The sequence below is a fragment of the Corvus hawaiiensis genome, chromosome 3, assembly GCF_020740725.1.
Source record: "Corvus hawaiiensis isolate bCorHaw1 chromosome 3, bCorHaw1.pri.cur, whole genome shotgun sequence".
NCBI lineage: Eukaryota > Metazoa > Chordata > Aves > Passeriformes > Corvidae > Corvus > Corvus hawaiiensis.
The window spans coordinates 74,343,637-74,362,017 of record NC_063215.1 but is presented as its reverse complement, the minus strand read 5'-3'; the positions used below and the strand labels follow the sequence as shown (position 1 = coordinate 74,362,017).

Sequence of the window (18,381 nt, the reverse complement as noted above, 5' to 3'; positions counted from 1 at the left end):
GTAAAGGTGCTGTTAGTCACTAGCAACCCTGAAACTAGGTGTAGTTTTTACCTTGGTTTTATGTTGGCTCTGTTGTGTTTGTACGAGTCAGTTTATGTTGAGCAGAGGTTAACTTTATTTTATTCTACTTATTTATTTTATTTATTTTATTTTAATTCCTTCTAGCCTTCAGGAGAAAGAACAAATGTTCAGCATGTCCATTAAAGAAACTACTGCCAAAGTAAGTACACGTTTTCAGTTCTTCAGAATGTTTTCGGAAGCAGATCACAGCTTGCATCTTAATAAATTGTCTTTGTTTTGGAAGTTGGTTTTGTGGTGTTCCTTCTAAGAAGATTTTGCACATAAATATTTTTAAGCATACACTGGAAAGCCCTCCCCAACTTTTTGTTTGAACAGGTCACAGAGATTATAATACTTCAGGAAGCAGATGGAGTAATCTCTTCTTTCTTGGCTTTTTTACTAGTGATCAGTCCTCTTGCTCAGGTCTCTATTCAGGAACAGACTCAGCTTCATGAAATCATGGTCATAGCTGAATGTTTTAGCTCTTAATACAGAGTCTCTTACTTTCCTCTCTAACTGGTTTTGTTGATGTAAAGGGAAGAGCATAAATTAAGTACCTCTTTTCCCAACCATTTCACTAATAATCTAGCTAGCAATCTCATTTTCATACCCCTTTAAAAATACAAAGAAAAGTGATATAGTATATTCAGCATAATTTTTGTTTCTAACCAGAAATGTTAATACTTTTTCCTAATTTTTCTTATTTCATGGGCTCCTCTCAAGAAGTATAACACTGAAATTTAATTTCAGAATGGCTCAGTTGCTCCATGAATGCTCTAAAAAAAAAGTTCCATTTGCTCTAGCTTATTCACATAGATCTGTATGAAACAGGGAGCGAAAAATATTTCTGGGTTTTGATTAATAATGAATTTATACTCTGAAATAAACTTACTTTTCATGTTCTTTCTCTAATAGCACTCACCTAAATCAGTAAAACTTTTGTCTATAATCGCTTCTTCCTAATCATCTTGACCAACATTTTCACTGTGCACTGTTAAAAAGATAATTTGAAGCTTTGCATCTCATTATCACTCTTTCCTTCTCTTCCACTTTGAGCTCCTTTTCTTTATTCCTTGCTTAGACCCACATCTTGAGAAAATTCATACAGACTATTACGATGATTCCCCCTGTATTTTTTAAATGACTATGAATGAAGTATCAAGGAAATTATTGTAACTGCCCTACAGCTCATCTACTAAAATGAATGAGACATTCAGTAGCTCAATGTGATGTTTCAAGTGTTGTTTCAAGCTATTTGCAAGCTAAACCATAAGGTATGGAATTTGCCTTTTCCCCAGAAAATGTCTCATGAGGTTTTAATTTATCACCATAGTATCTAGAGACCTTTTCAATAACAGCTGAAACATTGGGTAACAGTAGAGAAGTCTGTGAGGTAGAATTTCACAGCTTGCTTTTTTTCTTTAAATTTTCAATAGATAAAATACTATTTTAATTTTATTCCATTCCTATGTGATTACTTTTATTTGTTATGGAAGATAAATAGGAAGCATGTAGTGAGACTCCTCCAAATAATTTCCTATTTTGTTTATTCAGATCATCTCATCCTATTATTTTCATCTCAAAATAAATAGAGCTGGTCTTTGAAACAGTTTTATTGTATGGCGAAAGCATTCCTTTGTCAAAGGTCTTTCCTTTTCCTCCATGCCTCTGGCATTTCTATGGCCTTTTCTGCCTCATCTCTCTTGTTTTCAGCTGTGGCTGCAAAAGCTAACTTTTGCCTGCTAATGGAGGGAACACTGTCCCCTATTCAACACCTTCCTTCAGAAATTAATATCTGCTTTCCTTAATGGCAAGATTGTGCTGTGTGGGAGACCAGGTAGACGGTTCCTTCCTTTAGTCATCATTAGCAAAATTTCTTTATCTTTTCGAAGGTGCTATTATAAAGAAATATGAAGGTTACTCAAAACTTCTTTTCTCTTGAGATGATTGGAGAGAGAGGGTCAATTCCAGTACTTTAGTTGCTGTCCTTGTCCCTGTTTTTGCCACTTTAGATTAACATCATACGCTGGAAAGATGGAAGAGGATGACAATGGACAAACTTGCCTTTGATATTTTGCTGCTTTTCAACTTGATTCCGCATATCTTTGCTAACCAGCTTCCTACTGGTTTCAGATAGACTGCTTTTTCGAGTAACGTTTGCATCTGAACGCAGATTAGTAAGGTATATTCCTAAACAAGAGGCTTTTTTTTTTTAAAAAAAACCTCTGCTTTAAAAAAACCTCAGAAACCACTGAAGAGGATTTTTAAATAGATACAGTAATACTTGGCTGCAAAACCACTTTCCTGAAACTGAAAGAGTTTTTTTAGACTTTGAGCTTGTTGAGCTTTTTTTTGAGCTTCTTGGTCTGTGGGTCAGAGCAGAGCTGGTCACTGAGAGCAGGGAAAGAGCATTGCTGAGGCCACAGGCCCCTGCAGTCAGGCTGGTTAGAGGAGGATGGTGTTCGCTGGAAGCCAAGGACACTGGCTCTGTGAGTGTTCACCATCCTTGTTAGCTAAGATATAACCTTTCCTTTGTGGCTGAATAAGCTACTGTCATGAATAATGGTATCTGTTATGAAGATAAAATAATTAGAAAAAATGAAAGGAATTGGAGCTTGTAGAATGGACCTGATGTAATGTAGAAGCAGTGCCATTAGTTTAGGGGATGTTACTTTGTCCTTCCCACTTGCTCATTTAGTTTTGTTGTACTATGCCATATGATAGGTCTGAAGATTAATGTTCATTTATCTACAGAATACATGTGACATAGATACAAGCAGAGGCCCGGCAACCTACTTATCTCACGTTCCAGAAGAATCATCTCTGAGTTGGAGGGACTGCCTTTCTGCCTCTGGTACCTGCATTTGGTCCATCAAGAAAGAGTGCCAGCAAGCTTTGTTCTGACAGTAGGGCTTACAAAGTGGACAGTGCTCACTAGAAACTGATTAAACATCCCAGCTTATTTTGCATAATTGCCAAACAGCTGTCTAGTGATAATGACTTTAAGTTACTACCAGCATGGGATATATTCATGCAGTTTTCCTGGAGCTGAAAGATTCCCCATCTAATTGCAATTCACTGAGCCATTTAGTGCCCCTAAAGAGAGAGTACTGCTTGGAAAGAAGTCATTAAAAACTTTCAGATTTATTTTAGAGATGGGCGACAGACATGGCCTTTGGGTTTTTTAGGCACGTTTATACACCTCTGACAGGTTTGGGGTTTTAAAAACGTTTTAACTGAATTAGCTGGTGAGTCACTTATAAGGGTGTACTGAAACCAAGTGAGATATCTGGGTATTTAAAAATTAAAGGAGGTGCAGAAGCGATATGTGTTTTTAAATTAATAGGATGACTCTGAAGTCTTTAGAAGTAACAGTTACTGCTTGGAGGATAGTTCTGTTGACTCAAGAAAAAAATATGACCCATTTGTAGTTAACAGATAGTCTCAGTAAAGGAAGAAGGTGTTATTAAAGCTATTGTCATATATGAATTATTATAATTTAATTGTACAAACAGATAAACAATTAGAACTATAAAATTTTGCTCTTAAAAAGTGAAGTGATAACGTGCCTCTGTTAACAAGCATGGCATTTGTTTTTGAGGAGGGAAAAATGGAAGGAAGGCAGGGGAACTTCTCTCTGGAGATTTCCTTTCACATCACATCATTTCAGAACTGGCCTGTGCCTATCTTGATTATTGCTTTACCTTTGGTTCCAATGAATGCAATGTTTTCTTAAGTGTCAGCTACAATTTTAAGTGTTTGACATCTGCCTCCATAACAAGGGATTTGCCTTAGTTCAGTGAAGGGTTTTTGTTTGTTCGTTTTCCTTTCCTTCCCAAATGATGCAATATGGAGTAAATGTCAACATTTTTGAATATGTGGGGCTTGTATAAATTTTGCATGCTGCATAAGCTCCTTCTGAAGTGGCAGTGTACACTGAAGTGTAAGGTACAGAAACAGCTGAATTTCCTTTATATTTTGTTTTCTCTTTTCTCTCTCCGTGTTTTCAATACCAAAGCTGATTGATTGCTGAAGGACCTCCAGTTAAAAAGATAAAAAAGAGAGCAAGGGAAAATCAGAAACCTGAACCCTAGTCCTCTGTGTGTCCTGACTGTGAAACAAAGTACAGTATCAAGCTGGTATAGCCTTAGTTGTTGCCTGTGCAAAAAAATAAGGCTGCTTTGCCTTTTTTTTTTTCAGTTAAAATGCAGAGCACGGTGTATTTTGTATAAAAGTCAGTGCGCATGGTATCTTATGGCATTTTAATCTCCAAATACTGGTTTACTTATGCTCCACTTCAAGCATGATTATTAATACTGAAATTGTACAGAATTTGTGAGATGGCCTTTCTTCTGTGTGCAGCCTCAGTATCTAGGTGTAAAACATGTCCTCTCTCATGCAGGTAGCTAATGCTAATACCATTCCTTGTTTTAATAATAGAATGTGCAGCACAGCCTGGAAATTTTGATTCATGTTGGGTGTTTCTGTGAAGACATCACTTTTTATTAAGCTTTTTTACCTTGCTTCAGGATGTTATGTCATGTCTGTAAACCAAGAACATTTGAAGCCCCATTTGAACTGCCTTATACTTTTACATTAATAAATTCTCTATCATGGCTGTCTGCCTCACTTTAGGTTTGCATGAGTCAGAAACTCTGCAGTACTTTGAGGAGGAAAGTGAGTGATATTGAGACTCAACTACCAGCTCTACTCGAAGCCAAAATGCTGGCTGTTTCAGGTAAGTTTTTAGTGATGAGAAGGACTAACATTCTTAAGGAGTGTATTAGAGCAGTTGTTGACCTCTTCATAACAGACTTGCTAGGAAAAGTTGTTCATGTGCTTATGTAGATCCCTTGAAGTCGTGGCCAGCCCAGCACAACAGGGCTATGCCATGCCTTGTGTAAGGTACTTCAGGTCCCTCTCTACAGTTTGGAACTCCTGGCAAAAATCTGAAGCTGTGTGGTAGGCAGTAAACATGCAAAACACATGGTATTTTTCCGTAGGTGAAATTGATATATAATCATCAATAGCTGTTCCAGGACTCTATGAGTTACATTCTTAGAGCTCTCTAGCTAAGTTATAAATTTATAGCTAAGGTATCATAATTACAAGTGTGGCTTTAAATGACACTTTAAAATGGAATACAATAATTGGCAGCTTCTGCTGTTCAGATCATTAAACAACTAACGCTAGCAGCGAAAGAGCAATTTCATCCTTGGAGCACTCATGCATGTTATTTACAACCAGTAAAACACTGAAATGTGATTACAGAGTCTGATACATAACAGCCTTACATGGTACTTGCTTGGGATTGCTGCACTGTTCACCAAGGAGAAAAGGCAGATCTCAGTTCTTTCTCTTAAGTTGGAAGAGGTGGGTTTTCTAATTCAGTAAATGGTTTGCAAGTATTTCACTAGGTGTCTCTCTGCTAGACACCTGCCCTCAGAGAGGAAGCTGAGTAGAAGGGAATGAGGGCTAGAGTACAAGGAGTTTTCCAGTGTTACACCAAGTAAAGAAAGGCTAAAGGGTTTTTGATACATGTCAAGATGAGATGTAGCTCTCCATATGTGATTTATCTTTTCAATTATATGCAAGAATCTGTATTACACATACAAATTATTTTAAAATGACACCTTCTGCAGTGTCATGTTTTGTTTGCCAGAAGTGGATGATGTCAGGTTTGAGCAAAGTCCTAAAGGAAATTAAAGCCCAGATCTTGTATTGGTGCTGGACACGCTCAGTTTCCTTACTTCTCACAATGCGTTTTTTAAATGGAAATCCTCTTTATTTCTCTCTCCACCTCTAAGAGGTAAACCAGGCAATCGTCCTTCTCTACCCATAGGCTGTGTAAATGTAGGTAATTTTCTCACTTTCAGAAATGGGGTTTTATGGCTTGAGAACAAAGCAGCCCATAAACTGGACCTGCAACTGCATGTAGGAAGCAGTTGGCCAGAAAAGCTGTATTGCAGTCTGACACTTGGAGAGAGTGAATGACAACTTGAGGACCGTTTCCAAAACATTCATAACAGTATTTTATACTTGTTAGCTCTTAAAAGAGGTTGCTTGTTTCAGGAATGAATTCCAAAGGCAATTTAATGCTGCTCTTTCTATAAACTGTTTTTACAATTCTTTGACTGCCTTTCTATGCTTTTTAAGAAGTATCAGTGCAATTTCTTCGTACTGATAAGAAGCACTGTTTCTTTTTTCACTGTTGCTTCAGGGAATTTTAATGACTGTGAATGGTACAATCCTAATTTGTTACTAAGGCAGAATTCTACATAGCATGGTTGAAAATCAAGGACGAAAGGTAATTTGGTTACAGTGGATACTGTAATTTCTTTACCTCATTGTAAGATACTGATACACTTAGTCAATGTGATGGAGCTTATTTATGTAAAATGCAAAGTTATATATAGAGGACACAGGGGAGATATAAGAATAAAAAGAAAATTATTTCTCTGACGACCTGTAAGTAAAAAAAAAAAAAAAAAAAAATCTGAAAAGACCAGGAATAGTCTTAGAGCATGCAGTGAATAAAATCAGAAAAGCCAGGATGTGGAGCGAATTGCGGCTAGCTAGCAGAGAAGCAAGTCAGGAAGAAAAAATTTGATAAATGCAGAAGAAGAAAGAGGAAGGAAGAGATAAAAATAGTGGTGGGGTTTGGTTGTTTTTTTGGTTTTGTTTGTTTGTTGTTTTTTGGTTTTGTTTTTTTTTTTTTTTTTTTTACTTAATAAGGCAAAACCAATGAACAGTGGATAATGGAGGAGGCTGAATTACTCTAGTTTCTCTGTATTCCTGTGTTAGGAGTAAATGAAAGGCACCCCTTAAGGAAGGCATAGTTAAGAAGCATGTTTTAACCTTCTAAGTACTGGCTAAGATTTAAGCAAGACTCTTTATGTACATATTTCCTGATCTCTCAGCAATGTTATTGAACAATGTTATTGAACAGCCTGGATAATTATTCAGTTGTTAGAAGTTGGAAGAATGTTCAGTTGGGTGATATGCAATTATTTAAGGACACTCTTGGAACAGTATGGCATTCAGAAGGAATTATAATGTCCATATGTAAATATGCAGTAATAATAAATTTTACTGCTCATAAGTCAGAGGTTTTCATTTAATCTCGAAACACCAGTCAGGGTTAAATGTCTGTTACTTCTTTTTATGTAGCAGTTACATAATTCATTCAGACAATGTCTTTAAAAACATTACTAATGCATACTGAGAACAACTGTTTTTCTCTATACAGATGTCACATCATTTTTGATTAAAGTAGCATTTTTGAGGAAGCAGAAAGAGTTAAGTGACTTTGGAACAGTGTCAAAATGAAAAGGTGACTGTATCCCAAAAGTTAGATTAGATGAGCTAAAGAATAGAGTTATTAAGTGAAAATTAGCTTTCAGAGCTCATATGTGGTGACTTAATGATGTGATGACTTGGAAGGCGTGATATATACCTCAGCCTTTAATGGCTATCTTGACAGCTTCAGACAACATTAATTTGCTATATGGACTGTACTTTCTAATACAAATACATTGATTTAAAATACTGATGTATTTGCACCAAAAAATGTAAGAATATAGTTGATATTATTTTTAGAGGAAAATACCACAATAAATACAGTGTAAGCATAACAGTTCTGTTAGTGCTGTCAATACAGCACCTTGGATTTTAAGGCTGTATGATAAATGATACTGTAAAGATGCAAGAGACAATACTATGTATATAAATGCCTCTCCTTCCTATTATTTCATTCTGGGAAGAAGTATAAAATTAAATTTGGAAGAGAAAAAAAAAAAATTTGTGAATATTTGGATTATTGAAGGCCATAAAATAAATAAAATTAAATTCCAGTGAGCTTTTGTATAGGAAAAAGAAAATAAGCCCATACTTACGCATTCAAGAGGTATTTCTATCAACAGTTATAATTCAGAAAGTTTATATCAGCACCTCACTTACTTCTGATTGGCCTGTTGGGACAAATAACTAATAATTAATACTCTGGAGATGCTAGTCCAGAATTTTTCTCTGAAGATAATTAGTAGGATCCTGTATTTTTCCAGTTTTTAAGTCAGTAGCTTTAGGTAATTATAGGTAACAAGTACTCCTGATGCCATGAGGTGTTACTGTTGATATGCACATTTGTAAATTCTCATCAATGAACTATTATAGTTTAGCATCTGGTAGGTCTTTTTTTAATTACAAAAAACACCTTAATGTCAGTGCTTAGAAACCTGCATGTGATTCTTCTAACAGCTGCTTCTTACAGTGGCTCTTAACATGCTTATAAAATTTTGCAGTCAGTTACAGGAAGAACATGACAGTATGTGATACTCTGTTCTTTTATTCAGCATTGTGTGACAATTTAGCATGAAATTTTTCTAGGGAATAAATTTCAGATGAAATAATTGGAAGCTGGTAAGAAAATTCAAGTAGGATGGTGTTTAAGCAAGTGTGAACACAACTGTAGAAATATTATTGAATCTTATTGTTGTATTTTGAGCTGTTTTACACAAGAGGAAATAATAAGAAATTGTGTGTTTCTGGTTTTTCCTTAGTGAGAAAATAATTTTGGAATAGGAGGGAGGATGCAAACTAAAATGAATTTTTAGTCCTGTTTCATCTGTTTCCTATATTTGAATAAAAGAGGTTTATTGAGGTACATTTTACAGTGTTTTCATAGGCTCTTTGAGAACTTTTTTTCCTCTCGAGAATGCATATTAGCATGGGACTGGATAACCAGAAAGTGGCTTAATGGGAAGCTAAGCAGGCATGAATGAAATACTGTGTTTATCATGTAGTTTTCCATGAGATGCATGTCATTAACTTTCTTTCTGTCTTTGCAAACACAAATTAGATCCCAACACAGGAGTTAGAGTGAGGTGACTTGTAGCTTAAAAAAAAAAATTGATCTTAAAACTGTCTATACCAGTTAGAGATCATATGTCATGATCCTATAAATATCATTACCTCTGTTTCATTAAGTACTGGCAAGTGGGAGCTGCTTGGAAATGATGTTGTGGGATGATTTTCAGCAGTACAATAAGATTTTTTTTCCTTATGTCAATGTAAAAGCATGGTTTTAGAAATAACATGACATAAATACTAGATAGCATATTTCACAAAGCTTAATGTTAGGGCTGTTGCCTCTTTGGCTGCCCTTTGATGCTTATTGAGGGCAAGTTCAGCATGGATCCAACTGTAACAAAAAGAGCCCCGAGCTTTCCAGCTTTGGTACTAAGTATTCCTGTTGGGAATGCGTATGTTAGAGAGGGGACAGCGCCATCACGCTGGAAGATGCCAGTGCAGGCGGAAGGACATTTTCCGCCATCCATCTGTGGTTTATGTTAATGTGGATGCCTTGTTTTCATGCTGTGGTCTGTCATTTCATGCAGAAATATGAATGGACACATAGTTCTTGGTAAGATATCGAGTCCTTCCCCAGACATGCCATATACAGCTCTTAATTTGTCTTTCACTGGAAGGTAGTGGTGTTCCTGTTTTTTTTTATCTTTTCTGTTTCTGAGAACTGTTGTTTCGTAGTGGTTGCAGAACTTGCCTAGTCTTAGAGGCAAAAATAACAATGCCTCTTTGTGCCTTCTCATGAAGGCTCAGTTTTTTGATGAATTGGAGTCCAGCACAGGTCTGCATCTTGTCAGATGACATAACTGGTTCCACACTTTTCCTGATTCCAGCAGCAGTCTGGGTTGATGGATCAGAGGCATATTGAGATTAATTCAGCTTGATGACTGCAGTGTCTGGTTCCAGCATTCAGTGCCGTGTATGGTCATGTCTTCCCACAACCCTCACTTTATACTCCATGGAATAAAATTTGTCCCCATGTTTTGGTGCAAGCAGTGTACTTTTTGGCATGCCTGTTAACTCATTTAAAAAGTAATGCTAGTGCGTCCCCCAAACCAACTCTCAAATGGTCCCTCAGACCTCAGACAGCTCTGTTTGTTGTTGGTCCCCAGCCAGCAGTTAAGTACTATGTGGACAATCTCTCTGCTTACAGTGGGGAGGAGACTTGCGAAAAAAAAGTAAAACTTGTGGGTTGAGATAAGAACAGTTTAATAACTGAAACAAAATATAGTAATACTAATGTTAAAAATAACAGCAATAATGATGGTAATGAAGACAAGAGTGAGAGAGGCATAAAGCCCAAGACAGGCAAGTGATGCATAATACCAATGAAGTGGTGCTTACCATCCACAGACCAGTGCCCAGCCTGTTTCCAGGCAGTGATTAGTCCCTCCCAGCCAACTCCCCCCAGTTTATTTGCTGAGTATGATGTTCTGTGGTGTGGAATATCCCTTTGTCCAGTTCGGATCAGCTGTCCTGGCCGTGCTCCCTCCCAGCTTCTGGTGTACTTGCTTGCAGAGCATGGGAAACTGAGGAGTCTTTGATTCTAGGCTAAGAACTGCTCAGCAACAACTAAAAACATCAGTGTGTTATCAACATTATTCTCTGCCTAAATCCAAAACAAAGCACTGTACCAGCCACTAAAAAGAAAATTAACTCTATCCCAGCTGAAACCAGGACATTATGCTGTTTGTCTTTTTAATCTCATTTTCAAGTCAGACTTCTGGATGTTACTGGCTTTCAGTGAACTTCGAGAGTAATTCATTGTAGCTGAAGTCCCAGCATAATATGTGACCAGACAGCAGAAAATCTTTTCTTCTGTTGGAGAAGTCAGTCATGAAACAACTTACTCTCTTACGCTTCTCTTACCCAAGCAGCTATCCCTGGAGCAGGAGAGAAGGTCAAGTTATCTTTTTGGCAGTTCCTTTTCTGTGATTTTGTGCTCAAAGGAGACATATTAGATGTGAGAGCTGTGAAGGGAAGGTTCTATCACCCTGTAGAAATGCTGTGCTGTGTTCTGGAGGGGATGAGAGAAAACACTTGTGGAAGGGGACAGAGATGTCCCTCTTTCCATTGTTACTACTGATTTGAAATGTTATTACTTTTGGGTTTATTTATTTGCACTTTCCCCCTCTCCCCCACCCCTTTCTTTTTTTTTAATTTTTATTTCTGGGTTGTTCTGTGGTGACTGATTCAGTCTGGGTACAAGAGGCTCTCTGTGACTGAGAATTGCTCCTCCAACTGTATGTCTGTGGGGTCTCTCACCTTCTTCTAGATGGCAATTACCTTCCAGGATCACATCAATCATTCAGTTGTGTTATGCTTCATAAAAGCATTGACATGTGTTATTGCTTAAAAACAATAATTGCAATTCAAATATGCTGGATTTTTGTAAAATGTTTCAGGAGATGGTAGACTGTCCCTCATTTGCAGTTTATTTTTTCAGAGGTGCAAACACACTGGCAGTGCTTCCAGAATCTTACATTTCTGTCATGTCTTTAGCTTTTTCCCTTTCCTTTGTGAGTAGGTGAATGATATTTATTTTCTTCAATTTCTTTTGTGGTGTTGAAATCACTTTGTATCCTCATTAATCATAGGGTGGAAGATTTTCAGCCTTGAATTCCAGTGCCGTTGATAAATACTATGGTGGAAAATGCCCTAAGCTAAAATGTAAATTTTCACTTTCTTATGAATTATTAAAGGTAGTGCTGTTAGTATATGAAGAATTAATTTATAGATAATGATGAAGAATGACCAGTCTACTCTTTGCTACATTTAAGCTAGTGTCCAATAGATATGCTTTATTATTAATGAAAAAATTACTCCTTTGTCTGTACTACAATGAACATGTTTTCAGTGGGGTGAGACTTCTCTCTCTGCTTCAAGTATAAATAATGGTAACTATGGTTGTATGTAAATTCTGCCATAAATATGAGGAAAAAGTGTGAGTAAAACATTTGTGGACCCTTAACTTTATCTTATATTGTGAAGGGGGAGATATTAAATAAGTTTAATTAATAATGTATTTCTTGTTTTTTGCAAAATCGGATGCATTTCAAACCATATTTTTAGTCAATTTGTTGCTGGCAAATGGTATCAAAATAATGATATTTTACTTCAAGGCTATTAAATGGGCAGCAATCTGCCCAATATAGTAAAATCTGACAGTAAGCTGTTATAATGAGCGTGAGTTTGTGGCATATAACTATCTCTCTCTCTCTCTCTCTCTCCATATATCTATATCTATATATCTCTATCTCTCTATATATATTTGATGTGCAGAGTACTATTTAGCTGTAGCCATACAAGGAAAATTTTAGGAAGAGAGGAAATAAGGGACATATACTCATGTTTGCACTAAGTAAAAGCAATTATAGGGCTGTTTTCTGCCTGGGCATTTTTTTTATTTTTACTGTTTTTCCAGTGTGGGTTGTTGTGCTTGATTTGGCTGGTATTTTTGGCATTCACATCAAGCCACTGGAGCTTACCTGATGTCGCTTTCTGTAGAGGATGAAGGATGCATGGGAGGAGAGAGCCCCAGAGGGCGAGATTAAGGAGGAAGATTTAACTTGTTTTGTTGCTGTCTTTTGAGATAATGGTAATGTTCAGTCCCTCAAAGTGAAGTGTACATACTCAGTTCCTTATGACAGTGCACTGCAAGCACGTTACCTGTTCAGAGCACTGGATACTGCAAGCTTGCTGCACCAGTTTGCACCCAGTATGTTTATGTAAACATGTATGCAGGGGCTAAAATTGCACATCTCTAGCGAGCATCACTGCAAGACAGGAGGGAAGATGGGAAAAGTGGCATCTTGCTCTTCAATCCCCTTCATAGAATCTCTGTCTCATGCCGTGGTTTAGACCAGAATCTCAGGTTTGCTCTTAGACTATTAACTCCTTAGCTTTGTTTTCTCTATACAGATTTTCTGAGCGAGCAGTCCTATTGGCTGCATGATTTTTGAGTTTTGTGGGAAGAGTTAGACTGACTTAACTAATATCAGCCAACTAGAACACTCTGTAAAACATAGCTCCAAGTAGTTGACAAAGTAACGGTTATTGTATTCACTTAGGCAAAATAATTATTTGATCAAAAGGAAGAATTTTAATATTTGAGGGTTTTAGCAGAATAAAATATCTTGACATACATCTTCAGAATGTTTGTATGGCATCCAATGTGATGTTGTCTCAACAAAAAAAAAATCCCACAACAAAACAACAACAACAATGAAAAAACAACGTAGGAGGGTGTTTTTCAATGCTGGCAGCTATGGATTATATATTAATTTTAAAATCAACTTTCTTATGGCATTTAGAAAGCAGTTACTTTGCTTGCTGTGATTGAGGTCAGAGCTCACTGATAATGGTAGTTGCGATGCCTGAGTTTTTATATGCTCTTCTGAATTTTCACTGCAGACTTTCAGACATTTTGCTGTCATGGGAAGCTGCATCAGGTAGGGTGTCTTTTTGGCTTTTGGGTGTGTATCTGATGCCATTTCCTTATAGCCTCAGTTTCAATGTAAACTTCTCCTCTGGGAATTCAGATCCATTCAGTATATATAAAACTTTCATATGCAATATCATACCTTTCTCCGTGCTGTCCTCTGAAATTTAACAGCAGGCTCCAAATTCTAATGAAGATTTTCTCACCTTCATGTTTTATTAAGGCTCTTGTGCTTTGATGCTTGGGATGAGTTCAGGTGAATAAAGGTGGACTCAAGTCTTGTTGCCTTAGAAGCATCTCAATATTTGCCATTTTTCCAGTGATTTTGTATTGCTTATCTTGCTGCTTTGTTTTGCCCATTTGGAAACATGATAAATTAAGGTAATAAAATTTGTGCTGTTGTTTCCCAGTAAAGCACTGATAAGCCATAAGAGCCTATGATTTTTAAAGTATGTTTGTAATTATTTAATTGTATAATTCTTTGTAAGACAGAAGTGGCAAATAGGATTTTAACAGGGAATTAGAAATGAAGCACTTTTGACCTGTTAAAAAGAAACAAGAAAATGTCAGCTTTAAAAGAGGAAGAAGTTGAATGAAACTACTATAGCCTTGGGACTAAAAAAAACCACCAAAAAACCAAATGCAAAGAAAGACTACCACACTTAGCAATGTTCAGTCTTTAAACCTGACTTATTTGCTGAAGTTTTTAGCAAAGTATTTTGGTAAGTGCAGCCTCCCTTTGTCACACCTGCCCTTGTACAGCCGCTTGAGTTTGCAACAGAGTCTTTGCTGGTTTTTTTTATTTGCCATAATTTTTTAATTTGCCATAATTTAGGTTATTCTGATGTGGATTTGATTGTTTGATTTATGAAAATAAACTTTTAAATTGATCTCTTGTGTCTAAGCAACTGTTTGTTATATTGCTGAAACAAAACCAAAACCAAACCCTTACCTCTGAATAATGCTGGTGGTATTATAAAGTGATTTCAGAGGTCTAAAGTCATTACACATACTTCAGAAGCTGACAAGACATTTGTGTGACTGGATGTGTTTTATGTTAATATTTGGTTCAAGGCTAAATTTTCTAAGTGCCTTTACTTACTAGGTACCTTTGCTTATTAGATCATATCACCAAATTTTTGCTGATTTAGGATGTTATCAGAGTTTAAGTCTTATGCTAGAGATCTTCTTTCTTTTATTGGGCAATTCTGTATGGAAATTATTTTTGTCAAGAGTTCTTTAGATTGAAGTGTGGGGGGTGGGGTTTGGGGGTCTTTAGTGTATTTGTTGGTTTGGTTTTTTTTCCCCCAGCCAAGTATCTCAATCATTGAAAGGATTTTGGTACAGCTATGTAAATGTAGCATTTTAATAGTTACTCTACTGCTATTTAAAAGTAATTTAATGGTTGAGTATCTCACTGTCATTTAATGTTTATTATGGAGGACTTCTTTGTGACGTAAGGAAACATTCCTCTCCAGCTGCTTATAAAAATGGTTTTCAGAACGGTTAAGTGGATGACTGTTACTAGGCTACACTCTAAACCACTTGGGAGTTGAACTTTTTACTTGGATCCCTGTCCAAAGGAACCAAACATTTTTAAAAACTCCAGAACAGCATGAGCTGGTGCTGCTGAGGCATTCTGCCTGTCCATGACATTTCATGCTTCAGGGAGAGCCAGAAGTGGAGAGTTGTGACTTCTGGATATATTCTCTGAGAAGAGCATCTCCCGATGATCTTTGCTTGAGGTGGAGGCCATTTAAGAAATGCAATGTGTCATTCATAAACAACCTTCTGGTGCTTGTTACAAAAACCAGCACAGGGCTGCTTTGTTCAGGGATTAAATACTTCACGGTCCAGCAGGTTGACAGCCTCTATTTCAAATGTACTGTGAATTGAGGGGTCCTCCAAAAGAAGAAAATGGTCTGATAGATAACACTGCAATGATCAATGAATTACAGTATAACATTATTTGAAGTGTGAACCCATACGAACAGGTTTCCTGAAAACATGTAAATTGTATCAATAATTAAAGAAAATACCATTTATGTGTGTGTAAGGTTAAATCAGCTACAATTGTTACTATTGTAATATTAATGAAGTGGATGCTTGCAAAGCAGTTTCTTTTTTTCCTCCAGTTGGTCTTTCAGTTGCTGTTGGGAAGTATAATTGCCTAATTTCCCAGGATTGCTATGTAAGCTACTGATGTTGCAAGTGTCTGCTTCATTGTCTTTTTCCTCTTTCTTCCCCCTGCCCCCACAAAATATGCAGGAAGTAATTTTGGCACTGCGAAGGATCTTGCCGAAGAAATAAGATCATTAACATCTGAGAAGGAGGGACTGGAAGGACTTCTCAGTGAACTGTTGGTTCTGAGTGCCAGAAATACACGAAAATTAGAGAGAATTAAAGATGATTACACCAGACTGAAACAAGAACTTGAACAAGGAGAGACTGCCTTTGGTAAGTAGTTTACAGATTGTTACAGCTTTTTGCTCAGTCCTGATCTCCTGGAGGTGTGCTGGGTTTGATGCATCATTCTGCATTTCACCAAACATAGTGATTGTTCTGAGGAAAGTCTGGCAATGACCTAGATAAGCAGTATGTTCAATATCCTCTCAGCTGTTTCCTCTGGAGTTGGGGGAGGCCATGGGGAACAAGGGATACCCCAGCAATATACCACTTTTTGAATTCTATCTTAGCCCAGTTCTCAAAACCTTTCTTTTCTAAGCCCATTTCTATCATAGTGATGTTGGCACTGTGCTTGTATTCGCATACAGAGGAACATGTGGTCTTTATGCAGAAGCAGTAGATGTGTCTGGCTGTGACTACAGGAACATGTTTAGTATATGTAACTAAGTGTTTAGTGTGTACATATATAACACATTTGGTGGTGGGTCTGAATGTATGAGGTGCAAGAGATTCCTGATTATGAAAACAAGAGTTCTTGTAGTAAATTTGTGTCTGAGGGGGAGTTTAAACAGCTTGCCAAGTGCTGCTCTCACACAACTATGAGCAGTGTGTTTGGGTTGTAGTGTCGTGGTGGAACTGGGGAGGTTGTCTGCCATTACTGGGAAAGACAGATTATCAAATAGCAAAGTCATTCCTAGACTTGACTTACTCTCTTGTCTGCTCTACTCCTGGAGTTGAAGCAGATAAAATGGCCTTGCTGCTTGCTTGAATGAAAAGGCTCAGTAATATTTGATTGACTACAAATGTACAGTTACTATAATTACCTCTAAACAATTAAATATAATTCTGAGAGCTATTTTAAATCTCTAGGATTTTGAGATGTCTTTCCTTTTTCAGGATCTTACGAGCAGTAGGTTGGGTGAAGAGAGGAAGGTGCCTCTGTTTTAGAAGCATATGAAGTTTCTTCATAGGCAAGTAGATAAGTAGAGCTACCTTAGAAACAAGATGATTTGTAGGCAGCTGGATACATCTAAGACAATGTTTTAAAAATTGATAAAATAATGTATATACACACACAATTCTAGATAAGAACTTGCTTTTTTAGAATCTAGATAAAATAAAAAAAAAAATTCCTCAAATTTGGTGCTTTGCGATACAAACCCAGAAATGCAGATGAGGTAACGCTTCTTCTTTCCTTGGATTTTCAAGTGAGTTGAAAAGGGTTCTGACCTTCTAATCAGTCCATTTTGTTTCTCTCTTATTTCTAGGATGATTAAACTTCCTATAATACACATGTACCTTCTCATTTGTGTTTTAGTTCAGCAGGGTTTTAAATAAAACCTTTGCAAGACTCTTGCTGAAACAACAGAAATGGTATCAGTTTATAGGCTCTTTTTCTCCTTTTGCATTTATATGGCTGTAAGGAGATACCTTCTTCACATGACCCTTACTGTCCAGAATTTGTGACAATAAATTTCAAAATACTGAGTGTTTACTATGTAGATTTTCTTTTAATTTATTGTGATTCTGTAGGCATAAGGAGAAATCTAAGCTTGTGTTAAAATAAAATGCTGTCAAGTAGATACTAGTCAGAGATACATAAATTGAAACCTGACATCTTCCCTTTTCGTTGTCCCTGACTCTTTACATGTGATCTACCATATTTTCTCCTTTCAAAAATGGAAATATCTGAGAACACTAGCATGGGTTTGATACCAACACATTTAACTGAATGTAAGCCTTCAGATATACTCTGGAAAACAGTATGCAGATGATGTCTTGAGGAAGAGAGGCCACCTTTATGAAACAGTGCTATTTTGCACAGCACTTTTATGTTTAGGGAATAAAGCATAAAGAACTGGAATACAATTTTGTTGCCATTTGTTTTTGCTGTTGTTTGAAAGAACTGGAGATAATTGTGTTGGCTTTGTCTGCACTATGAAAGGTGTAATTTGAGTTGGAGTAGCTGACCTGACTTCACAGCCTTAGGCCTGGTGTTTCATTTATGCCAATAAAATCTGTGTTGCTGCAGAGAAAGGCAGTTCTGCCTTTTTTTCTGTGTTCCTGCCCCAACCCGTATACTAGGTCAGGGTTAGGGTTAGGTCCTATACATGTCTATTTCTCTGTCATCTGGCACTTGAATTGTTGTTTTGTGCCTGTGAGCTTCTTGAAAACTTACTTTGATTTTTTTTTTTTTACTGAACATAATACTATTTTGTATGGAAAATATAAGACAATAAAATTAAATGTTAAAATATGTGTGTATGTTTGTCTTTCTCTTGTGTATAAATTGGTCACCTATTTTTTACTTCATTAATAATTGTTGATTTCTCACAGTAATGCAGATATAAGGAAGCAGACATCAAGGGAAGAGACTTAATCACACAATAATCAGAGCTGGAATTTTAAATAGGACACATCATTAGCATGTTAATGAATTTTCTCACTCTGTGCCAGCTGCCCAAGTATAAAAGATATTGCAGATGTAGTGCAAAAATCAGGCTTGGCTTACTGCACTGAGAGCTGTCAGTGCTCCCTATAAAGGAAATTTGATAAAAAATACTCTCATATTTTTAGAGATGCTCAAAAATATGTTTTTCATGTTGGATAAT

At 36.7% G+C, this 18,381-nt stretch overlaps 1 protein-coding gene across 2 annotated transcripts in view; it reads left to right on the top strand.

Moving 5' to 3' along the window:
• The window catches only part of DISC1 (DISC1 scaffold protein), a 193,955-nt gene that overhangs the window by 76,531 nt on the left and 99,043 nt on the right, over positions 1-18,381 (top strand). For both annotated transcript variants that reach the window (XR_007202537.1, XM_048298528.1), the window contains exons 7-9: positions 166-220; positions 4,696-4,798; positions 15,632-15,820. Coding sequence is in view for 1 of the 2 variants with exons in the window: in XM_048298528.1 (XP_048154485.1) it covers positions 166-220; positions 4,696-4,798; positions 15,632-15,820 (347 nt within the window). In the remaining variant the exon portion in view is untranslated. The remainder of the gene's footprint in view (positions 1-165; positions 221-4,695; positions 4,799-15,631; positions 15,821-18,381) is intronic.